The 26,583-nt window shown below is 46.9% G+C and overlaps 1 protein-coding gene across 2 annotated transcripts in view; it reads right to left on the bottom strand.

Annotated features, from left to right (window-relative positions):
* The window catches only part of ECE2 (endothelin converting enzyme 2), a 373,266-nt gene that overhangs the window by 105,572 nt on the left and 241,111 nt on the right, over positions 1-26,583 (bottom strand). For both annotated transcript variants that reach the window (XM_063916625.1, XM_063916624.1), the window contains exon 3: positions 11,927-12,071. In XM_063916625.1, the coding sequence (XP_063772695.1) occupies positions 11,927-12,071 (145 nt within the window). The remainder of the gene's footprint in view (positions 1-11,926; positions 12,072-26,583) is intronic.

Here is a 26,583-nt window from a genome sequence, read left to right as displayed (position 1 = left end):
TCTTTTCGCAATATTGCGAATCTTTCGGTCGCAATTTTGATAAGCTAAGATTCACTCCCAGTAGGCGGCGGCTTAGCGTGTGCAAAGCTGCTAAAAGCAGCTTGCGAGCGAACAACTCGGAATGAGGGCCAATGTTATGTACTGGAGAAAAAATAACTCCTATTAGCAGACATACAAGTAATCCATCCTTTCTGACAATGGGGGTCATTCCGACCCGATCGCTCGCTGCAGTTTGTCGCAGCGCAGCGATCGGGTCGGAACTACACATGTGCCGGCACCACAGTGCGCTGGCGCATGGCAGTCGTCGCTGCCTAGCGATCGCCTCTGAGACAGAGGCGGTCGCTGGGCGGGAGGGGGCTGAATGGCGGCGTTAAGCCGCCATTTAGTAGGTGCGGTCCGGCCAACAAAGGTGTGGCCGGACTGTTGGGGGAACGTGCCGCGGCGGCTGCATGACGTGTCACGCAGTCGCTGCGGGCAGCGACACACAACTCCCAGCCAGCCACAGGAGATGTGCGATGCTTTTGTATTTGTGCAGGGAGGGGGGGGGCGGCACTGACATGTGGGGCGGACTAGCCCTGTGCTGGCCGTCCCCCCGCATGTCTGATTTCATGATCGTAGCTGTGCTAAATTTAGCACAGCTACAATCAACTCAGAATGACCCCCAATGTTGTAACAAATGAGGTTCAGTATAAAAATGTCATTTGTACCACTTTCATACTGTTGCCGGCGCTTTGACCAGTGACGTGCGGTGGGGTGAGGCAGAGCCTTTCCTGTCATACTTACATTTAAACCAGAGTTTTGACTGAATAAAGTATATGAAAAATACTAATAATTTGTTTGAAATATCTTCTTTGCATTATTCTAATAATTTTTTTAGCCCAAACTCTGGAGTTAAAGTTTATGGCAGGTGAGGCAGTGCCTATCTTTTCAGCACATCTCTGATCAAAACTCACCAAATTTCCAGTTTATACTGCTGCACCTGTGTATAATGTCCAGATGTACCCATTGGCTCATATATTGCATGGAATTCTGGCTCTGGGGTTAGCTAGTGCCTCCTGAGCCATTTAGCTCACCGCACGTACCTGGCTTGGACCCAGTCTTTTCCTGGGTTTTTGATCATGGGTTGGACCCGGGTCACAGCTCAAATCCCCCTTTCACACAGCACTTTGGTCCCGGGATATTCTTGGTCAACCCCTTTCACACAGAGTCTGTGTCTGTACCCGTGTCTACCCTGCACTGTCTCTTCTGCCCACCCCCCAGACTTCCTTTGGCAGGGCCATTAATGTAAGCGACCAATCGGCATGCGTCCTGCTGCTGGGATGACTGCCACCATAGAGAAGGACGCTACAGCATCCCATCACCCCCAGGAACAGAGTGCACCCATCACGCCCGGGGATTATCATTATTGTTTTGCTCCCGTAAAAGTGGAAAAAAATCATAGAAAAAAATAATAAGAAAGGTAAAAACAGAGGAGGGACTCACTTGTAGTGCAGCCCAAATGTGACCTGTTTCTTAGAGGGTCACCTCCGCTTCTTCAGGCAGATACAGAGAAAACCTGGAAAAGTTCTTTAAAGACAGTGCAAAATGCCAAGATAATGCCAGAACAGTTGTATAACAGACAAACATTATTTTCCCACAAAGGGAAGGCCAAGGCAAGGACTTGCCCTAATAACATAGAGGATATAACGGCTACTTTAATATTTTTCAGGGAGAATGTGCAGATTAGACACAAAGGACCATATTCAGAATTGCATACAGAATCAGGCCCAAATTGTACAGGAATAGACAAATATGGTGCAAAAAAAAATATGTAGAAGCACTTGAAACAGAAACGAAAGAGGGAGAAACCAAGCTCTACATCAGTGATTTTCAACCTTTTTTTACTCGCGGCACACCGAACAATATTTTAAAATTGCCAAGGCACACCATCAGTTCCCCACAGAACAAAAACAAAAAACACACACTGGCCGTCACAGTAAAAAAAAAATCCACACATACATTGGCCTACCCAGAAAAACAATCACATTGCTCCCCACATAAATCCTATTGCTCCCTACATAAATCCTATTGCTCCTCACATGAATTATTCACATTGTTACCCCAATAAATCCATAAATCCTTATTCTACCCACATAAATCCCCACAGGAGAAATAAAATAACAAATATTAGCCCCTACCGGTCAGCTGTCCTCCTCCCTGTCCCTCAGTGGTGGGGGTTATTCATAGTGGAGTGCTGCGAATACGGAGCAGCGGGTGGGGCAGGTGTGGATGTGGGTGGGTAAGGAAAGCTGTGTATGCAGGCAGGAACTGGAATATGTGTATGCAGGCAGGTGGGCTGGCTGGGTGGTGAGACACGGCGGCCGTGACCTATGATATCACACCGCCGCGTCTTCAAGGCATAGGTCATGGCCAGAGCAAGACTGATCCTCTAAGAAAACCCTGGCCAACAGTTCACTCTGAAGGTGCAGGAAGCTGCTCTGGCTCCGCGGCACACCTTGCAACTGGTCGCGGCACACTAGTGTGCCACGGCACACTGGTTGAAAAAGCCTGCTCTACTGTATAACAATTTGTCTTAGATATCAACCCACTAAACTGTAGCCAACTGAATAGCCAGTCAGTAACAGTAAAATAGACTGATAATGCAAATTTAAATAGGGGAAATATAGAGCCTAATTCAGACCTGATCAAAGCAGCAACATTTTTCACTAATGGACAAAGCCATGTGCACTGCAGGTGGAGCAGATATAACATGTGCAGAGAGAGTTAGATTTGGGTGTGATGTGTTCAAACTGAAATCTAAATTGCAGTTTAAAAATAAAGCAGCCAGTATTTACCCTGCACAGAAACAAAATAACCCACACAAATCTAACTCTCTCTGCACATATTATATCCTACGGGCCTTTAGGCTAATTGTCGTCTTGGACCTATTCAATTTGGTCCTGCATCCCGCACGTAACAAGAATATTTCCTTGCAGGCTCATGAGCTGCAAGTAAAAATCTACGGTATATGCTCCTGTTGGGGCTTAAAGCGTAGAAAAACCTTCAGATTCCAACACCTTACGCAGAATCTATGGGTTACCGCTCATTAGCAGCGGGGCTGGTGCATGGGGAAAATGCAGAATAATTGAATAGCTCTGGGAGATAAACCAGGAGATTTCTCTGTGAGGTAAACATTGCGGGTATTTGGATATGCCCCAATAACTTGGCTTAAAAAGCTGGGCACGAAGGAGCAGAAATGGCCACAGAGCATGAGATGATGGTTAGGAATCAGTATGCGAGACTGGTGGATGGAATGCCGGCATCCTGACAGGCACGATCCCGACGGGGGAAAGGTAAGTATTCAAACCCCCCCTACCCCTAACCCTCTCTTACCGCAGCATAAACATAACCTCCCCCTTTGTGCCTAATACTAACATTCCCAGAGCCGGCCCTAGGCATAGACAAACTAGGCAAATGCCTAGGGGCACAAGCAGCTTCTGCTGATTAAAATGATATGTGGCATGCCTATATTCTGTGTGTGACTGCAGCTGTTTCTACATATGAATTGCTACGTTACAGTGTATTCCTGTAAATCACTGTAACGTAGCATTTCGTATGCAGATACAGCCACAGTCGCACATAGAATATAGGCATGCTGCATATCATTTTAATCAGCAGAAGCTGCTAGTATATCCTAGCGATATAGCAATGCAAAAAAGGTGCCCGACTTTTCGGCAAAAAAAGCATCTCCTGCTGCATGGCATATTGAGGCAAGATGTATGAGGACACATCTGTATCCAAGCAGAGGCAGAGGTCACAGTATTAGCGGCCGTGTGGGTGCTGTATGCAGGTGGGTAGGTTGTGAACAGTAGCGGCTCTTGCCACGGGCAAGCAGGACTTTTGCCCGGGGCGCCGCTGTCCTGGGGGCGCCGCCGCCGTAGTAAGAGCACCTACTAACTAGGAAGGCGGCGGCGGGGGTTAGGGAAAGATCCTCTCCGCAAAGGGAATCTAGACGTGCAGTGAGGTAGGAGAGGACCTTTCTGTACGGTGCTATGGTAGAGACATCATGACGTCTCTCCCATAGATCAGAGGAGAGGCGCCGGCGGCGGAGACTGAGTGCAGTGGTCGGGAAGCAGGAACGGGGCTGGTAAGTATTTTTTTTTTTTTTACTAGGGGCACAGCTACTGGTGGGCACACTAAGGGGGGCACAACTACTGAGGCCACAACTAATGGGGAATTGGCGGTACTATTGTGTGGCCATGCCCCTTCCCAGTAAGAACATGCCCCTTTTTGGGCTATGCACCAAATGTGGGCACTGCTCCTTTTTTAAATATAGGGAGTAGGTGCACCAAAATGAGGACTGCTATGGGTGAGTGGTAATGGTGCTGGGAAAGGGGTGCAGGGTCGGAGGTGGATCTAGTGGTGGGGCTAGGGGGCACCAGCCAAAAACTTGCCTAGGGCATCATATTGGTTTGGGCCGGCTCTAAACATCCCCCCCTAGTGCATAAACCTAACCCAGAGAGATAGAAAGTTAGATTTGGGTGGGCTGTGTTAAAACTTAAATCTAAATTGCAGTGTAAAAATAAAGCAGCCAGTATTTACCCTGCACAGAAACAATATTTCCCACCCAAATCTAACTCTCTCTCTGCACGTTATATCTGCCCCCCTCCTCCTCTCCCTGCAGTGCACATGGTTTTGCCCATTAGAGGAGGATTTTGGTTTTGCCATTAACCTTGAATTAGGCCTTTAATACAATCCTAGATAATGCAGCAGTGTAGCGCAGTATATCTTTAGAGAAAAATCTGAATTTATTCATAACTAACATAAACATGGCCAAATTTAGCATCAGGCCTAGGGGCAACAGAGATGAGATGAGACTTTTCTCTTTCATTAAAAAAGAAAAATGAATAGAGGGAATGAGGAAAATTAACTGATGTGAGGTTAAGTGAGCTAGGGAAATATTAAATGACCTGGTCCTGGCTTTGGGGGGAGATCGTTGCCTGAAGCATATGATTTGAGTAAAGAGAGAATCAATTTTGCACGATATTGAAACTTTTCAGCATGGATCGCAAAATTGAGAAAACACAATCCAGACGATTATTGAATGACTGCGCATGTGCAGCGTTAGCACTGTTGTGCGCAATCATAATTTGCGATTTATTCTGCCAACGCATTGTTAATACAATTGCATTTTGATTGAAAGAAAGCCAGTGTTTAGGGGAGGAAATCGCAGGCATGCCAAGGCATTTTTCGGGTGGGTCTCTGACGTCAGCCTGTTGAGTTAGCAGAATTGTGGATGACTTTGCCAGGCGCAGATGGAAAAACTCTTTGATGTTCCGGTAATTGCAAATGGTGATACGATCGCAATGCGTGCAATGAGCGTTTTTTTCTCTCTTTCTGGGCGGCAACTATTTGATTGGAGCAACTGCTTTTTAGCAGTTTTGCGATCCTTGCTGAATAAAGTCCATTGGCCACAAAATCGTGTTGAAATAGGACCAGAGATGCTACTGAATGTTCTGTATAAAACAGATGGGACTAATCGGTGGGGTAGAGTGTAAGGTAGCAAGAGCTGCATGCAAATATGATCCATTTATGTATATATCCAGTACTTGGTACATGCTACCTTCAAAATTAAATATTCAGAATAGTAGAATTTAAAAATCCATTCACTGTCCAGACATGGATCTCTACCACATCCACCTGTATGCCCAGTAATCCACTATAAAGCGCGTTTTATGCGATTGTATTTAACTGCACGGAGGAGGTAGCAGACTGGGTTTGTTGGTGCTGAGACCTATGTGAGTCTTAAGTGGCACTACTAGAGTGGGCAATATGTGTGGAACTACTACTGTGGACACATGTATAAGGGGCACTACTACAGTGGGCATTATGTGTATAAGGGGCCCTGCTACTGTGGGCATTATGTGAGGCACTACTACAGTTGAAATTATGGCCTAAATGTATTAAGCCTTAACAAGATAGAAAGTAAAGACGGATAAAGAGTGATAAATGACCAGCCAACCAGCTCCTAACTTTCATTTTTCAAACACAGCGTGTGGCATGGCAATTAGGACGCTGATTGGCTGGTGATATTGATAAGTGAATACAAAATGGAAGCTGGATGTCAGTTTGTCTATTGTTCATTAAATAAACTTGCTTTAAAAGTGATTTTTATATGTTTGCAGAAACTGTGATTTTTAGTCAAAACAAGAAATAATGCCGGCTGCACAGTGTATCATGAGACTGTGGTTAGCTAGTGTTTTGCAGAATAGGAAATTGTATTTTGCAGAATAAAAATAATTAAAATTAGGTGAAAGGTAAAATTAACTTTGATATTAAACAGTCATAATCACAAAATGTTGAGCTAATTAATTGGAAAACCCCCATAAGATTGAATCATGATTGGTTGGATTGATTGGATCACGTAACGCTGTAATGAAAAGTATATAAGATGAAATCACTGTGTCAATGTCCAGTTCATGATATTCTTTTATCGTGAGCCCTGTGAATTTCACAATACAATAAATCTACCATAGAGACTTCATTATTCTTCAGTCATTTTTATGGCGTTATCAGCTGGTCATTTATCACTCTTTATCCATCTCCACTTTATCTCTTGTTAAGGCTTAATACATTTGGGCCTATGTGTATAAGAGGCACTACTCTAAGCATTGTGTATAAGGGGTACTACTGGGATGCGTAACGTGTATAAGGGACACTACTGTGTGACGTAACGTGACTAAGAAGCGCTACTGTGTGATGTAAGGGCACCACTATGTGGTGTAATATGAATAAGGGGCACTATGTGTGGTGTAATATGAATAAAGGGCACCACTATGTGGTGTAATATGAATAAGGGGCACTACGTGTGGTATAATATGAATAAAGGGCACCACTATGTGGTGTAATATGAATAAGGGGCACTACGTGTGGTATAATATGAATAAAGGGCACGACTATGTGGTGTAATATGAATAAGGGGCACTACGTGTGGTGTAATATGAGTAAGATTGTGTTGCTCAGTGGCGTAATTTGAAATGGGGGTATTATTGTGTGACCAATCCCCTTCCTTATGAGACCACACCCCTTTCTGCGATGCACGCCTTAGGCATGCGCTGTCCCTTTTCTATGTATGGGAGGGTGCAAATTTATCTCACTGTACAAAAAATGCAGACAGAGATGCACTGAGTCTAATATTACATAAGGCAATCAAATGGATACTTGTCAACCGGTCTTTGTAGGATACACATGATGTCATATATAACTCCATGGTACATAAACAGAAATAAAAGCACAATAGTGTAATATTGCGAAAATTCAGTCTCTTATTTACACCATCCGGTGTTTGTAGAGGGAATCGGTGTTCTGATAGACAGAATTCTTTCCACCAGGCGTGGTCCCCAATGAGGCCGTATGGATGTCACAACATGAGAAGGGTTAACAAAAACAATGTTTACATATAGCTAACATGCCAGCCTGCTTAGTGAATGCACATCAAGGTTTCTTTTCCACGTCACACTGTTTTAATTTACCACAGAGCAACATATACGATCTTGTACTGATTGTAAAAGCAGCTTTTTTAGTGTGAACCATAGTTTAGAAAACCACAAAAACAAAACATAAACCGGGGGAGTATATGCAGTCCAAGTAAACAAGGTCTGTAATCACACAGTCGCCAATCAATGAGAAGGTGGAATCCCGGGATTTTTCTCTCCTCTGGATCATGTGAAACCAATATGCTGGTAAAAAATGATTATTAACTCAGCCCTGAGTCACTTTTACCTACGCGTTTTGACGCTCCAGGATCAACGGTAAGTGACCTGCCCTATAGCATTTTATTTATACCCCATAGTGGGAAGTTTGGGACTGGAAGTCTAGTAAATGTATCGCTTGCAGGGGGACGCCAAACACCCTAGCACCGGCCCTGGTGAAAAGCCCAGGTGTGGTACAGAAGATCTACAGTGTTTAGGTCAACAGTCAACAGGTCGACACCAAATGTTCGACATGCAATAGTTCGACGGGTACAAAAGGACGACAGATAAAGGTCAATAATGGTTATGGTCAATGACAGGTATAAAAGGTTGAAATGACAATGGTCAAAAATGGTTGACACAAGTTTTTTCAGTTTTTTTGGGTAAAATCTTGTATGTTTGATAATATGTCACCACCATCAGTTGAAACGTGTCCCCTCGGGGGCTCGCTTCGCTTGCCACATTTCTGCCAAGGCGGCTCGCTGCACTCGCCACAGATTACTATTCCCAATCATAGTCCATGTGTATAGTAAATCAAGCTAATTTTGGGAAAAAATTTCAATTTTTTTTTTAAAATGTGTCGACCATATGTGTGTCTAATATTGTCATGTCGACCTTTTGTATCTGTCAACCTTTTGCACCTGTCAGCATTAAGCACTGTCGACCTTTTGTACCTGTTGACATTAAGCACTGTTGACCTTTTGTACCTGTCAACCTAATACACGTCGACCATATGGCAAACTGTTGACTGTCGACCTATACACTCAATCTATAATCCGGACACTGATAAGCACATAGGCTGCACTTATAGCAGAATTTTGTTTAAGCCTGGGTAGGCTCAATAAGAAATCTGTGTTAAATGCCCTGATCACAGGTGCCACAAGCGTGCTAACCCACAGCTCCAGGAACTTATCCCGGATAGATTGGCGGGTAATTTGTCGCATGAGTTAAAGGGGCTAAAATTGAATAGTCCCAGGTGTTAAAGCCCGAGGCTACCACACTTTTCCCCAAGCTGTAAATTACGGCATCTAATATAGGGGGTAATTCAGACCTGATTGTAGATGTGCTAAATTTAGCACATCTACCATCAGTTTTTCTGACATGAGGGGTGACACCCAACACAGGGGTAGTCCGCCCGCATGTCAAGCCGTACCATCCCCCACACAGGCACAAAAGCATCGCACGGCAGCGATGCTTTTATGCCTAACAAGTAGGTCCCTGCCAGCGCATCTCCTGCGCGCTGGCAGGGGGCTAACTGCCGCTTCCCTACGTGTGATGTCATGCAGCCGCTGCGGCCCACCCCCCCAACAGTCCGGACACGCCTCCGTTGTCCAGACCGCGCCTCGGCAACGGTGTTCTAATGCCATTGGCATGCCCCTTTCCGGCCCACGACCACCTCTGCCTGTCAGTCAAGCAGAGGCAATCGCACCGCTGTGCATGCGCCCTGCGCATATTAATTAAGACGGCGATCGCTGCCACTGCAGCGATGCAGTCTGAATTACCCCCATAATCTGGCCCTAAATCCAACATTCTACCAAATTAAAGCATTCATCACTGATTTTCTTTCTTTCTCTTCTAATAAAATATATAGCTCTAACACTTGCATAGTAAAACAATACCAAGGATAGAATGACAAGATTATTATTCAATTTGGACAAAAATATGGGTAGTCAAGTCGAGTGAGATTGTGCATTCATCCACTGGGGCCAAGCAGTCGGATCAGTTTCTTTTCCATTGTTAATTAGATTGGCAATGACCGCAGACGCAGACTGGTGGGGGCTATATGTCTCTTCCAACCATGTTTTCCAATAATTGAAAGGATTGTTATTATGATTGATTTGCAATCATTATAGCAGCTGTTTTTGTTTCATACACACTACGCACATTTATATAGATTCTGTCTAAGCCAGTACTGCACAAAGCCACAAAAATAGTTTTTGGAATTAAAAGGGTTGTGCACTTTTAGAAAACACCTTCTAAATTTAACCTAAGGGGTCTTTCAGAGATGAACGCACATCGCTGCATACACAACCAGATGTGTGTTCATCTCTGCACATGCTGGTGGCCGCCCAGCATGTGTGAGGCTGCCTCCCAATGGTGGACGCATCTGAACTAAGGTTGACCCCTGTCAGCGCAGCCTGGCTGCACTGTCAGGTGGTCAGCAACCATTGTTTTTTATCGGAGAGTGTGACATCATGCAGCCGCCCTGAAAACGCTGCCGACCTGCCCCCATTTTCCTGGTGCAACCGCCGCAATAACTGCCGCTGTCAATCACTTTGCAGTCGCATCCCTCAGGGATGCAACCGCAATGTGTGTGTCCACGCATCCGCTGACATCGGCAAACTGCGCTGCGCACTGCATCAGACCCTCTTATCACCCTTCATAAAGAAAATAGGGAGGGAAAACCTCCCTATCAGGAATCAACCTGTTACCTTATTGCTAAATGTTGAATAATACTAATTTTCCCAGCAACACTGCAGATGATATAACTACACTGCAGGCCATCCAGAGCTCTACACGCGGCCTCGTCTGTCATCGCTGAGTACCAAAGCACAAGTCAGCCTGAGATAATACGTACCTCCCTTTTTGGCATATAAGGTGGGAAGCTTTTATTAAGAAACATTTGTCAAAAAGTAGAAAACGCCTTTAATATTCCAACTATTCCTACTTATGGCAGATTCTTCTGCTTCACTGACCTAATATATTGCAACTCCCATAATCACCTCACTGCTAATGGAACTGAATGTTGAATCTAAACAAAGTATATTGTAAGGGGTATATTTACTAAGGTGCGGGCTTCCAAAAGTGCAGACGTTGCCCATAGCAACCAATCAGATTCTAGCTATTATCTTGTAGAAGGCGCTAGATAAATGAAAAGTACAATCTGATTGGTTGCTATGGGCAACATCTCCACTTCTAGAAACCCGCAATTTAGTAAATATACCTCTCGGTGTTATCAGAAGATGAGGGATAATGGTAAAGAGTACTGCACATGAACCTGGCAACTTAACACACCTACTAGTCTCTTATCTATCAAGCTGTCTTTTATAGCTGTCAATGCAGAATGCATGGAAAAGGTTAACTAGTTCACTGCTGGAAGTTACATTATGTACTACTACTGTCTAATGTACAATTGCATGTTAGACTGGGTAACAATAGCACCTGATTGGGTGACCACAGGCCTTATTTTGAACCTGTTTATTCAATAGCCACAATTTCCTTTGTGATTACAGTTCAAAAGATGTTAATTACCTTCCCTGTTCTGTCCTCCAGCGCTGACGCCTCGCTGCTCTCCATGCTGGCAACTCACCTGGAGACAGCACCTACAGTAACTGCTGCTGTACATAGGACTGAGACATTTGCTAAAGCGAAGATCTGTCTCCACAAGTGTCCTCTTAGTCTCTTTATGTACTACGGATGTCTAAATGTTATATGTAAAGATATGTCATACTGAAAAACATGTCTTTGTATCATGGGGAGATTGTGACTAATGAAATAGTTAAACGATTCAATGAAATCATAGTTATTAACCACTGCTTAGATACAGAGGCCCTCATTCCGAGTTGATCGGTCGGTATTTTTCATCGCATCGCAATGAAAATCCGCTTAGTACGCATGCGCAATATTCGCACTGCGACTGCGCCAAGTAATTTAACAATGAAGATAGTATTTTTACTCACGGCTTTTTTATCGCTCCGGCGATCGTAATGTGATTGACAGGAAATGGGTGTTACTGGGCGGAAACACGGCGTTTTATGGGCGTGTGGATGAAAACGCTACCGTTTCCGGAAAAAACGCAGGAGTGGCTGGAGAAACGGGGGAGTGTCTGAGCGAACGCTGGGTGTGTTTGTGACGTCAAACCAGGAACGACAAGCACTGAACTGATCGCACAGGCAGAGTAAGGTTGAAGTTACTCAGAAACTGCAAAGTAGTTTGTAATCGCAATATTGCGAATACATCGGTCCCAATTTTAAGAAGCTAAGATACACTCCCAGTAGGCGTAGGCTTAGCGTGTGTAACTCTGATAAATTCGCCTTGCGACCGATCAACTCGGAATGAGGGCCAGAGAGTACAATAGTATGCATGTTAGTACCATTGCAAAGTGTCAGAGAATGGACCACAGGTGATGATGTCAGTGAGGACACAGGAGTGCAGGGAGAATGGGAGGGAAGAGAGCAGGATGAATGTGTTGGTACCTGAGGCTTGCTGTACACCTAACGCAATAAGACTTCCAAGGAGCAGCAATGCTAGAACTGCACTCAGGACTCCTAGAAACACTTCTGGCTGAGATCTAATACCCAGGGAGCCAAGGAAGTGCCCTCTCCCCTTCCGAAAACCAACCTGCAGAAATAAGAGGAATGCAGGCAGATAAATGATATGGCGGAGAAACACATGTGACATATAGTTTCCTCCTTTGAAATCTACATTGGCAGATTATAATAGGTCATGTACGGGTCCTGGATTCTATGGAAGACCATACATTCCACTTTTAAATTAGTCCTGCTTGTATGATCTTGGCAAAATGAAGTCAAGTTAGCTTTGTACTAATGCATTCCTGGAGCGCAGGTCTAAATGTAGATAGGAGGTAACATCACTAGTCCAACATCCACCTCAAAACAAAGCACACAATACAAAAATAGAATTATTAGCCCACTGGCTGCCATAAGTTCTGGAGAATGAGCACGGCCAGCCATAAGGTTGTTTGCAATAACATTGCAGTGACGGCACATTACAAGGTCCTATGATTTGTGCAAGTAAGCTAAGGTTATAAATGTGATATAGACACCTTGGGGACAATGCAGAGTTGAACACAAGTTGCCACTTTGGGTGCATAGAACTAAATGTGTATATACTTTATGATGAGTTGTACACACCTCCAGAACACCAGGCAGAACACCCCCATCTGTTCACTTGATTTTATTATTATCAGTGTGCACTTGGACCAGTACTGTCTCTGGTGCAGAAGATCCATCTGAGGCGTGTTTACATTTGTGTAGAACTCTGAATAATCTGCAAGTCCTATGATATGCCCTCTCTGAACTTGCCAATGTAAGACCATCCAGCTACACCCAGTCAGTAGCAAGTGGACATGCCACTGAGATGCTTTTGAAATGAATCTGCATAGTCTGTAGTTGTGTATGCTTGATAACAGAGAATTCGCAGTGTGCAAACTCCCAATACTAATTTGCATTCAACTCTGCAACAGCCCCTTATTGCCTTATTTGGAGTTTGATGCATATGAAGTGCCAAAATTGCAGTCTTACATGTGCATATTGAGATGCATGTATCTTAATATTTCCAACTCAAAACGCAGAAGTATTTCAACCTCAGACGTACAACTGCAAATACTTACTCTGAATTGTGTGTAAAGATGTGGATTAATGGAGTTAGATATAGCTGCGAAAGTTGCAATATATTATTTATAAACAATATAATGTAATAGAGTGTCTATACACAAGAATTAATTGTGTCTTGGTAGTGTTATTAGAGAACATGAAAAACATATCTTCCATTTAACAACATCACAATAGTTATTTTCTTAGTACATCTAAAGAGAAACTTCTTCCTGCAGTAATCACAATGGACATGGTAAATAAGGGGACAGATGTATTAAGCCAGGAGAAGTGATAAAGCAGTGATAAAGAAGTAAGTGCAAGGTGATAACGCACCAGTCAATCATCTCCTGTCATTTTTCAAACCCGTAATGATTGGCTGGTGGTTATCACTTTTCACCATCACTGTTTTATCACTGCTTTATCACTCCTCCAGGCTTAATACATTGCCCCAAGGAATGCAAATAGATACTAGCAACTTCATGTAATGTAGTCACAACACTTAACAACTTTACTGTGTAGAGGACAAGTGGGGCTTGTCCTCTCGGCCAGATTAAGCCCTCGGGGGGCCCAAGGCACCCAAGAAAGGAGGGTCCCCTGCACCCCCCCCCCCCTGCCGAAATTAACTCTCCCTCCTCTGCATGCGCTGCTCACCTACCCCGGTCACAGGCAAGAGGAGCCACGCTGTAGCAGGGAGAGAAGACACCAGGCTGCCGGGGTAGGAGGGATCCACACTGCAGGGGGAGGAGTGAGGCTACGGTCGGGGACTGAGTCAAGCAATCTCCAGCCTTCGCTGCTGCCAGGAGAAATGCTGCTGGCAGCAGAGATTGGAGATTGCTTGACTCAGTCCCTGCCGTGCTGCCTAAGACGAGGGGAGAGGAAGCCGCATGCACAGCCGCACTCCTCCCCCGGCAGTGTGGATCCCTCCTGCCCCCCGGCAACTTGAAGAATTCTGACAGAGCAGTGCAGAGCTCCGGCCAAGGGGGCCCTCAAGGCAGGGGGGCCCGGGGTACTGACACCCTGGGCACCCCCCTTAATCCAGCTCTGCTTGTCCTTGCATATACACACCCACAGTGTGGAGGATGAGCCCCATCTGTCCTCCACAGTGGTGGGTAGAGTACCCACCCCCTCCAAAAATTGACTTTGTCCTTACTGGTTCAGGTGACTGCTGGTGACCCCCTGCAGCTGGCAGTGATGAATCTGAATCCACCACCATATAACCTAAAAAGATGGGGGGGATTCTCATTTGAATGAGGGGACCCCCACACATAAATGTGAATGTCTAGTGATAACACACTGACCATCAGATATTAACCCCTTCCACTACAGAGAAATAATGAAGTCCAGACATAGGTAAAAATCTCCCAACCTGTCTACCAATAATTAAGGGACACCCATTTTAGAAGGAGGGGAGTACCATCTTTCAAATAACGGGGCCCATTTGTACTTATTATCTGGTAATCACAGGACAATGTTACCCTATGCTACGAAAAAATAAGATTTTACTCACCGGTAAATCTATTTCTCGTAGTCCGTAGTGGATGCTGGGGACTCCGTAAGGACCATGGGGAATAGGGCTCCGCAGGAGACTGGGCACTCTAAAGAAAGATTTAGGACTATCTGGTGTGCACTGGCTCCTCCCCCTATGACCCTCCTCCAAGCCTCAGTTAGGAACTGTGCCCGGAAGAGCTGACACAATAAGGAAGGATTTTGAATCCCGGGTAAGACTCATACCAGCCACACCAATCACACCATATAACACGTGATAGGAACCCCGGTTAACAGTATGATAACAATTGGAGCCTTGGGATGGGCGCCCAGCATCCACTACGGACTACGAGAAATAGATTTACCGGTGAGTAAAATCTTATTTTCTCTGACGTCCTAGTGGATGCTGGGGACTCCGTAAGGACCATGGGGATTACACCAAAGCTCCCAAACGGGCGGGAGAGTGCGGATGACTCTGCAGCACCGAATGAGAGAACTCCAGGTCCTCCTCAGCGAGGGAATCAAATTTGTAGAATTTAGCAAACGTGTTTGCCCCTGACCAAGTAGCTGCTCGGCAAAGTTGTAAAGCCGAGACCCCTCGGGCAGCCGCCCAAGATGAGCCCACCTTCCTTGTGGAATGGGCTTTTATTGATTTAGGCTGCGGTAATCCTACCGCAGAATGCGCCAGCTGAATAGTGCTACAAATCCAGCGCTCAATAGACTGCTTAGAAGCAGGAGCACCCAGCTTGTTGGGTGCATACAGGATAAACAGCGAGTCAGTTTTTCTGACTCCAGCCGTCCTGGAAACAGAAATTTTCAGGGCCCTGACTACGTCCAGCAACTTGGAATCCTCCAAGTCCCTAGTAGCCGCAGGCACCACAATAGGTTGGTTCAAGTGAAAAGCTGAGACCACCTTCGGGAGAAACTGAGGACGAGTCCTCAATTCTGCCCTATCCATCTGGAAAATCAGATAAGGGCTTTTACAAGACAAAGCCGCCAATTCTGAAACCCGCCTGGCCGAAGCCAGGGCCAACAGTATGACCACTTTCCACGTGAGATATTTTAATTCCACAGTCTTAAGTGGTTCGAACCAATGTGATTTCAGGAATGCCAAAACCACATTGAGATCCCAAGGTGCCACTGGGGGCACAAAAGGAGGCTGAATATGCAGAACTCCTTTGACAAAAGTCTGAACTTCAGGCAGTGAAGCCAGTTCTTTCTGGAAGAAAATCGACAGAGCCGAAATCTGGACCTTGATGGACCCCAATTTGAGGCCCAACGTCACCCCTGCTTGCAGGAAGTGTAGGAATCGACCCAGTTGAAATTCCTCCTTCGGGGCCTTCATGGCCTCACACCAAGCAACATATTTCCGCCAAATGCGGTAATAATGTCTTGCGGTGACATCCTTCCTGGCTTTGATCAGGGTAGGGATGACTTCCTCCGGAATACCCTTTTCCTTTAGGATCCGGTGTTCAACCTCCATGCCGTCAAACGCAGCCGCGGTAAGTCTTGGAACAGACAGGGTCCCTGCTGCCGCAGGTCTTGTCTGAGCGGCAGAGGCCAAGGGTCCTCTGCCAGCATCTCTTGAAGTTCCGGGTACCAAGCTCTTCTTGGCCAATCCGGAACCACGAGTATGGTTTTCACTCCTCGCATTCTTATTATTCTCAGTACCTTGGGTATGAGAGGTAGAGGAGGAAACACATAAACCGACTGGTACACCCACGGTGTCACTAGAGCGTCCACAGCGATCGCCTGAGGGTCCCTTGACCTGGCGCAATATCTTTTCAACTTTTTGTTGAGGCGGGACGCCATCATGTCCACCCGTGGTCATTCCCAACGGTTTACCCGCATTTGGAAAACTTCTGGAAGAAGTCCCCATTCTCCCGGGTGTAGGTCGCCCATCGGAGAATCCTTGTGGCTTCTGCCATCGCCATCCTGCTTCTTGTGCCGCCCTGTCTGTTTACATGGGCGACCGCCGTGATGTTGTCTGATTGGATCAGTACCGGCTGGTTCTGAAGCAGGGGCCTTGCTTGGCTTAGGGCATTGTAAATGGCCCTTAGCTCCAGAATATTTATGTGAAGCGAAATCTCCTTGGAAATTTCTTCCCTGTGTGACTGCACCCCAGCCCCGAAGGCTGGCCTCCGTGGTCACCAGGACCCAGTCCTGTATTCCGAATCTGCGGCCCTCTAGTAGATGAGCCCTCTGCAGCCACCACAGCAGCGACACCCTGTTTCTTGCCGACAGGGTTATCCGCTGTTGTATCTGTAGATGGGACCCGGACCATTTTGTCCCACAGGTCCCACTGGAACGTCCTTGCGTGGAACCTTCCGAATGGAATTATGCTTCGTACGAAGCTACCATTTTTTCCAGGACTCGTGTGCTTCCACTGGAAGAAACACTCTTTTCTGGTCTGTGTCCAGAATCATTCCCAGGAACAGAAGACGTGTCGTCGGGACCAGCTGTGACTTTGGAATATTGAGAATCCAGTCGTGCTGTTGTAGCACTTCCCGAGAGAGTGCTACCCCCACTACCAACTGTTCTTTGGACCTCGCCTTTATCAGGAGATCGTCCAAGTACGGGATAATAAAAACTTCCTTCTTGCGAAGGAGTATCATCATTTCGGCCATTACCTTGGTAAAGACCTTCGGTGCCGTGGACAACTCCAACGGCAGCGTCTGGAACTGATAGTGACAGTCCTGTACCACACATCTGAGGTACTCCTGGTGAGGAGGGTAAATGGGGACATGCAGGTACGCATCCTTGATGTCCAGGGAGACCCTGTAATCCCCCTCGTCCAGGCTCGTAATAACCGCCCTGAGCGATTCCATCTTGAACTTGAATCTTCTTATATAAAAGTTCAAGTATTTTAATTTTTAGATGGGTCTCACCGAACCGTTCTGTTTCGGTACCACAACCATTGTGGAATAGTAACCCCTTCCTTGCTGAAGGAGGGGCATCTTGACAATCACTTGTTGTGATTATAGTGTTGATTAGCCACCAACACCGCCTCCCTGGCAGAGGGAGGTGCCGGTAAGGCAGATTTTAGGAAACGGCGGGGGGAAGAACGTCTCGAACTCCAGCCTGTACCCCTGAGATACTACGTGAAGGACCCAGGGATCCATGTGAGAGAGCCCACTGGGCGCTGAAATTTCTGAGACGGGCCCCCACCGTACCCGGGTCCGCCTGAGCAGCCCCAGCGTCATGCTGTGGACTTACCGGACGCAGGGAGGACTTCTGCTCTTGGGAACTAGCTGTGTGCTGCAGCTTTTTCCTCTACCTTTGCCTCTCGGCAGAAAGGATGAGCCTCTAGCCCTCTTGCTTTTCTGGGGCCGAAAGGACTGTACTTGATGATACGGTGCTTTCTTTTGTTGTGGGATAGCCTGTGGCAAAAAAGTCGATTTCCCAGCAGTAGCTGTGGAAACGAGGTCTGAAAGACCATCCCCAAACAGTTTTACCCCCTTATAGGGCAAAACTTCCATGTGCCGATTCGAGTCGGCATCGCCTGACCATTGCCGAGTCCATAACCCCCGTCTGGCGGCAATGGACCTAGCGCTTATTTTTGATGCCAGCCGGCAAATATCCCTCTGTGCATCACGCATGTATAAGACCACGTCTTTTATATGCTCTATTGTCAGCAAAATATTGTCCCTATCCATAGTTATTTTCCGACAGGGAATCTGACCACGCAGCGGGAGGACTGCACATCCATGCCGAAGCAATGGCTGGTCGCAATATAATGCCCGAGTGTGTGACTATATCTTTCAGGGTAACCCCCTGCTTTTTATCAGCAGGTTCCTTCAGGGCGGCCGTATCCGGAGACGGTAGTGCCACCTTTTCTGATAAGCGTGTAAGCGCTGTATCTACCCTATGGGGTGTTTCCCAACGTGACCTATCCTCTGGCGGGAAAGGGTACGCTGCCAATAACCGTTTAGAAATTATCAATTTCTTACCGGGGGAAGATCACGCTTCCTCACACATCTCATTTAATTTCTCAGATGCAGGAAAAAATAAGAATTTACTTACCGATAATTCTATTTCTCGTAGTCCGTAGTGGATGCTGGGAACTCCGTAAGGACCATGGGGAATAGCGGCTCCGCAGGAGTCTGGGCACATCTAAAGAAAGCTTTAGGATCACCTGGTGTGCACTGGCTCCTCCCCCTATGACCCTCCTCCAAGCCTCAGTTAGGATACTGTGCCCGGACGAGCGTACACAATAAGGAAGGATTTTGAATCCCGGGTAAGACTCATACCAGCCACACCAATCACACTGTACAACTTGTGATCTGAACCCAGTTAACAGCATGATAATAGAGGAGCCTCTAGAAAAGATGGCTCACTACAGCAATAACCCGAATTTTTTGGTAACAATAATTATGTACCAGTATTGCAGACAATCCGCACTTGGGATGGGCGCCCAGCATCCACTACGGACTACGAGAAATAGAATTATCGGTAAGTAAATTCTTATTTTCTCTGACGTCCTAGTGGATGCTGGGAACTCCGTAAGGACCATGGGGATTATACCAAAGCTCCCAAAACGGGCGGGAGAGTGCGGATGACTCTGCAGCACCCAATGAGAGAACTCCCGGTCCTCCTCAGCCAGGGTATCAAATTTGTAGAATTTTACAAACGTATTTGCTCCTGACCAAGTAACTGCTCGGCAAAGTTGTAAAGCCGAGACCCCTTGGCAGCTGCCCAAGATGAGCCCACCTTCCTTGTGGAGTGGGCATTTACAGATTTTGTCTGTGGCAGGCCTGCCACAGAATGTGCAAGCTGAATTGTACTACAAATCCAACGAGCAATAGTCTGCTTAGAAGCAGGAGCACCCAGCTAGTTGGGTGCATACAGGATAAACAGCAAGTCAGATTTCCTGACTCCAGCCGTCCTGGAAACATATATTTTCCGGGTCCTGACAACGTCTAGCAACTTGGAGTCCCCCAAGTCCCTAGTAGCCGCAGGCACCACAATAGGTTTGGTTCAGGTGAACGCTGAAACCACCTTAGGGAGAAACTGAGGACGAGTCCACAATTCCGCCCTGTCCGAATGGAAACTCAGATAAGGGCTTTTACAGGATAAAGCCACCAATTCTGACACGCGCCTGGCCCAGGCCATAGCCAACAGCATGACCACTTTTTCTGTGAGATATTTTAACTCCACAGATTTAAGTGGGTCAAACCAATGTGACTTTTGGAACCCAAAAACCACCTTGAGATCCCAAAGTGCCACTGAAGGCACAAAAGGAGTCTGTATATGCAGTACCCCTTTAACAAACGTCTGAACTTCAGGGACTGAAGCTAGTTCTTTTTTTTTTTTTTGGAAGAAAATCGACAGAGCCGAAATTTGAACCTTAATGGACCCCAATTTCAGGCCCATAGATACTCCTGTTTGCAGGAAATGTAGGAATCGACCCAGTTGAATTTCCTCCGTCGAGCCTTACTGGCCTCGCACCACGCAACATATTTTCGCCAAATGCGGTGATAATGTTTTTCGGTTACATCCTTCCCGGCCTTGATCAGGATAGGGATGACTTCATCCGGAATGCCTTTTTTCTTCAGGATCCGGCGTTCAACCGCCATGCCGTCAACGCAGCCGCGGCAAGTCTTGGAACAGACAAGGTCCCCGCTGAAGCAGGTCCCTTCTTAGAGGTAGAGGCCACGGATCCTCCGTGAGCATCTCTTGAAGTTCCGGTTACCAAGTCCTTCTTGGCCAATCCGGAGCCACTAATATAGTGCTTACTCCTCTCCATCTTATCAATCTCAGTACCTTGGGTATGAGAGGCAGAGGAGGGAACCCATACACTGATTGGTACACCCACGGTGTTACCAGAGCATCTACAGCTATTGCCTGAGGGTCCCTTGACCTGGCGCAATACCTGTCGAGTTTTTCCCAACGGTTTATAATCATGTGGAAGACTTCTGGGTGAAGTCCCTACTCTCCCGGGTGGAGGTCGTGCTGAGGAAATCTGCTTCCCAGTTGTCCACTCCCGGAATGAAAACTGCTGACAGTGCTATCACATGGTTTTTCGCCCAGCGAAGAATCCTTGCAGCTTCTGCCATTGCCCTCCTGCTTCTTGTGGCACCCTGTCTGTTTACGTGGGTGACTGCCGTAATGTTGTCCGACTGGAACAACACCGGCTGACCTTGAAGCAGAGGTCTTGCTAAGCTTAGAGCATTGTAAATGGCCCTTAGCTTCAGGATATTTATGTGAAGTGATGTCTCCAGGCTTGACCATAAGCCCTGGATATTCCTTCCCTGTGTGACTGCTCCCCAGCCTCGCAGGCTGGCATCCGTGGTCACCAGGATCCAGTCCTGAATGCCGAATCTGCGGCCCTCTAGAAGATGAGCACTCTGCAACCACCACAGGAGGGATACCCTTGTCCCTGGTGACAGGGTTATCCGCTGATGCATCTGAAGATGCGACCCGGACCATTTGTCCAGTAGGTTCCACTGGAAAGTCTTGCGTGGAATCTGCCGAATGGGATTGCTTCGTAGGAAGCCACCATTTTTACCCAGAACCCTTGTGCATTGATGCACTGAGACTTGGTTTGGTTTTAGGAGGTTCCTGACTAGCTCGGATAACTCCCTGGCTTTTTCCTCCGGGAGAAACACCTTCTTTCTGGACTGTGTCCAGGATCATCCCTAGGAACAGAAGACAAGTCGTCGGAACCAGCTGCGAATCTGGAATATTGAGAATCCAATCGTGCTGCCGCAACACTACCTGAGATAGTGCTACACCGATCTCCAACTGTTCCCTGGATCTTACCCTTATCAGGGAATCGTCCAAGTAAAGGATAACTAAAAATTCCCTTCCTTTGAAGGAATATCATCATTTCGGTCATTACTTCAGTAAAGACCCGGGGTGCCGTGGACCCTCCCTACGGCAGCGTCTGAACTGATAGTGACAGTTCTGTACCATAACCTGAGATACCCTTGGTGAGAAGGGTAAATTTTGACATGAAGGTAAGCATCCTTGATGTCCCGAGACATCATGTAGTCCCCTTCTTCCAGGTTTGCAATCACTGCTCTGAGTGACTCAATTTTGAATTTGAACCTCTGTATGTAAGTGTTCAAAGATTTTAGATTTTAAAATCGGTCTCACCGAGCCGTCTGGCTTCGGTACCACAATAGTGTGGAATAATACCCCGTTCCCTGTTGCAGGAGGGGTACCCTAATTATCACCTGCTGGGAATACAGCTTGTGAATGGCTTCCAAAACTGCCTCCCTGTCAGCGGGAGACGTCGATAAAACAGACTTTTTGGAAACGGCGAGGGGAATACGTCTGGAATTCCAATTTTGTACCCCTGAGATAACACCTGAAGGATCCCGGGGTCTACTTGCGAGTGAGCCCACTGCGCACTGAAATTCACTGAGAACGGGCCCCCACCGTGCCTGAACTTGTAAAGCCCTAGCGTCATACTGAGGGCTTGGCAGAGGCGGAAAAGGGTTTCTCTTCCTGGGAACTGGCTGATCTCTGCAGCCATTTTCCTCTCCCTCTGTCACGAGCAGAAAAGAGGAACCCTTTTGTCCGCTTGCCAACCAGGACTGCGCCTGATAATACGGCGTCTTATTTTGAGAGGCGACCTAGGGTACATCCCCTTTTTTTAAGGCAATACTTCCAAATGCCGTTTGGAATCCCTGACCACTTTACTGGTAGAATACAACGCACTTATACTTGATGCCAGTCGGCAAATATTCCGCTGTGCATCATGCATATATAGAAATGCATCTTTTAATTGCTCCATAGGCAATAATATACTGTCCTTATCTAGGATATCAATATTTCCAGTCAGGGAATCCGACCACGCCAACCCAGCACTGCACATCCAGGCTGAGGCGATTGCTGGTCGCAGTATAACACTAGTATGTGTGTAAATACATTTTAGGATACCCTCCTGCTTTTTATCAGCAGGATCCTTAAGGGCGGCCATCTCAAGAGAGGGTAGAGCCCTTGTTCTTACAAGAGTGTGAGCGCCTTATCCCCTGTAGGGGGTGTTTCCCAACGCACCCTAACCTCTGGCGGGAAAAGGTATACTGCCAATAACTTTTTAGAATTATCAATTGTTATCGGGGGGAAACCCACGCATCATCACACACCTCATTTTATTTTTCAGATTTAGGAAAACTACAGGAAGTTTTTTCTCACCAAACATAATACCCCTTTTTTTGGTGGTATTCATATTATCAGAAAAGTGTAAACATTTTCCATTGCATCAATCATGCAATGAGTGGCCCTATTGGAAATCACGGTTGTCTCTTCACCGTCGACACAGGAGTCAGTATCCGTGTCGGCGTCTGTATCTGAGGTAACGGGCGCTTTAGAGCCCCTGTATGAGACGTCTGGACATGCACAAGCTGAGTAGCCGGCTGTCTCATGTCAACCACTGTCTTTTATACAAAGCAGACACTGTCACGCAATTTCAACAGTACATCCACTCAGGTGTCGACCCCCTAGGGGGTGACAACACTATTACAGACACTCTACTCTGTCTCCACATCATTTTTCTCCTCATACATGTCGACACAAACGTACCGACACACAGCACACACACAGGGAATGCTCTGATAGAGGACAGGACCCACTAGCCCTTTGGGGAGACAGAGGGAGAGTTTGCCAGCACACACCAGAGCGCTATATATATATAGGGATAACCTTATATAAGTGTTTTTCCCTTTATAGCTGCTGTATTGTTTATACTGCGCCTAATTTGTGTCCCCCTCTCTTTTTTAACCCCTTTCTGTAGTGTAGTGACTGCAGGGGAGAGCCAGGGAGCTTCCCTCCAACTGAGCTGTGAGGGAAAATGGCGCCAGTGTGCTGAGGAGATAGGCTCCGCCCCTTTCTCGGCGTCCTTATCATCCGTTTTTCTGTATGTTTTGGCAGGGGTTAAATGCATCCATATAGCCCAGGAGTTATATGTGATGCATTTATTTTAGCCATATAAGGTTTTTATCGATTTATTGCGTCTCAGGGCGCTGCCCCCCCAGCGCCCTGCACCCTCAGTGACCGGAGTGTGAAGTGTGCTGAGAGCAATGGCGCACAGCTGCGGTGCTGTGCGCTACCTTATCTGAAGACAGGATCGTCTTCTGCCGCCGATTTCACCGGACCTCTTCGCTCTTCTGGCTCTGTAAGGGGGCCGGCGGCGCGGCTCCGGGACCCATCCAGGCTGAACCTGTGATCGTCCCTCTGGAGCTAATGTCCAGTAGCCTAAGAAACCCGATCCACTCTGCACGCAGGTGAGTCCGTTTCTTCTCCCCTTAGTCCCACGATGCAGTGAGCCTGTTGCCAGCAGGTCTCACTGAAAATAATAAACCTAAACTAAAACTTTCACAAAGAGCTCAGGAGAGCCCCTAGTGTGCACCCTTCTCGTCGGGCACAGAAATCTAACTGAGGCTTGGAGGAGGGTCATAGGGGGAGGAGCCAGTGCACACCAGGTGATCCTAAAGCTTTCTTTAGATGTGCCCAGACTCCTGCGGAGCCGCTATTCCCCATGGTCCTTACGGAGTTCCCAGCATCCACTAGGACGTCAGAGAAACTACTGGTAGTTTTCTCTCACCAAACATAATACCCTTTTATGTGGTACCTGGGGTATTATCATAAATGTGTAATACATTTTTCATTGCCTCAATCATGTAACGGGTGGACCTATTTGGAGGGTACACTAGTCTCATCGTCGTCGACACTGGAGTCGGTATCCGTGTCGACATCTGTTTCTGCCATCTGAGGTAGCGGGCGTTTTTAGAGCCCCCCATGACATTTGAGACGCTGGAACAGGCACAAGCTGAGTAGCCATCTGTTCTGTGTCGTCGACCTTTTGTGTAAGGAGTTGACACTTTCACGTAATCCTTCCATAAGTCCAACCACACCGGTGTCAATCCCGCAGGGGGTGACATCACATTTACAGGCCTTCGCTCCGCCTCCACATCATTATCCTCCTCATACATGTCGACACAGCCGTACCGACACACAGCACACACACAGGGAATGCTCTGACAGAGGACAGGACCCCACAAAGCCCTTTGGGGAGACAGAGGGAGAGTATGCCAGCACACACCAGGGCGCTATATATCACAGGGATATCACATATAAAGAGTGTTTTCCCTTATAGCTGCCTATATATATTGTATACTGCGCCTAAATTGTGCCCCCCCTCTCTTTTTAACCCTTTCTGTAGTGTATTGACTGCAGGGGAGAGCCAGGGAGCTTCCCTCCAATGGAGCTGTGAGGGAAAAATGGCGCCAGTGTGCTGAAGGAGATAGCTCCGCCCCTTTTTCGCGGACTTTCTCCCGCATTTTTATGGATTCTGGCAGGGGTTAAAAAGCACCTATATAGCCTCTGGGGCTATATATGGTGCCAGTTTGCCAGCCAAGGTGTCAGTATTGCTGCTCAGGGCGCCCCCCCCCAGCGCCCTGCACCCATCAGTGACCGCAGTGTGTGGTGTGCATGAGGAGCAATGGCGCACAGCTGCAGTGCTGTGCGCTACCTTGGAGAAGACAGAAGTCTTCAGCCGCCGATTTTCCGGACCACCTTCTTGCTTCTGGCTCTGTAAGGGGGAAGGCGGCGCGGCTCCGGGAACGGACGACGAGGTCGGGTCCTGTGTTCGATCCCTCTGGAGCTAATGGTGTCCAGTAGCCTAAGAAGCCCAAGCTACCACCACTTAGGTAGGTTCGCTTCTACTCCCCTTAGTCCCTCGATGCAGTGAGCCTGTTGCCAGCAGGTCTCACTGAAAATAAAAAACCTAACAAACACTTTCTTCCTAGGAGCTCAGGAGAGCCCCTAGTGTGCATCCAGCTCAGCCGGGCACAGAAATCTAACTGAGGCTTGGAGGAGGGTCATAGGGGGAGGAGCCAGTGCACACCAGATAGTCCTAAATCTTTCTTTAGAGTGCCCAGTCTCCTGCGGAGCCCGTCTATTCCCCATGGTCCTTACGGAGTCCCCAGCATCCACTAGGACGTCAGAGAAATGTACAATTTCCGTTTATGGGGGTCAGGGTACACTAATGCCCCCATAATGACACCTGCAACCTTGTGGGCACACATATTTGAAAGAGGTGAGCCACTCTATCAAATTCTGCAGGGCACCAGTAGCTAGCTTCTGGTGATCCCCTGTGATCACCAGACAATATTACTCTGCAGTACAGAAAATAGTCATTTTCCGTATATTGGTGGGAGGCTATCACGACCAACAGTACATCTGTGAACATGGGGCACAGTGCTTTGCTTACAACTCTGAATTAGTCCCTTCTTTTAAAATGATTCTAAAAAAAAATGGAAAATATGAAGTCTATGTAGGTCTGAGTTCGTGATTAATTTATAAGCTTAATGCAAATAATAATAGATAACAATTAGCTGGACACAGTGTTGGTTTATATAACCCTTAATAAACACTCATATGTAGTAGTGGAGAGAGATCACTGTGAGATTAGAATATTTTTGTATATTAAAATTTTACCAACTTTACTATCGATTGATGTATTTTATGAATCTTACAGTTCATAAAAGCTAAATGTACAATGTTTTCAGTCATAGCTCCCAACTTATTCAAATTGTGGGTGCTCGAAAGGGAGCGTGGCATCTGGTCTGTGGGGCCAAGCCCCCGGGTGCATGCCACGTTTCTCATCATGCAGGGGGCTTCCCCAGTGCTATGGAAGCTGCTACGAAGCCCCTAGCCTCTTCCTGCAGCGTGTGGATGACGCGTACACCGCCGCTCAGCTATGCAGAGTGATCCCCCAACCTTCCCCCTGCCCACGGAACACTGTGACCCACGGGTGGGAGAGCGGGACAGTGGGCAAAAACCGAGACTGTCCTGCTGAATTCAGGACGGTTTTGAGGTATGCTTAAGTGGATACTAGAATTAAGATACAAGTTGTCTGCTTTTGAAAAGGTATAATACAACATTCATTAAAGTATATGTAAAGGTTTTATATATTATTGTGAGGGCCTGATTCTGATTTGTATGCAAAAGCCTATGCAGCTGAGTTTTTTCAGGCTACGGATTTGCTAAGCAAGGCAAGCGAAGCAGCCGCCCAGAAATGACTA

This window comes from Pseudophryne corroboree, chromosome 4 (assembly GCF_028390025.1).
Source record: "Pseudophryne corroboree isolate aPseCor3 chromosome 4, aPseCor3.hap2, whole genome shotgun sequence".
Taxonomy (NCBI): Eukaryota; Metazoa; Chordata; class Amphibia; order Anura; family Myobatrachidae; genus Pseudophryne; species Pseudophryne corroboree.
This window is presented reverse-complemented; position numbering and strand designations above follow the sequence as displayed.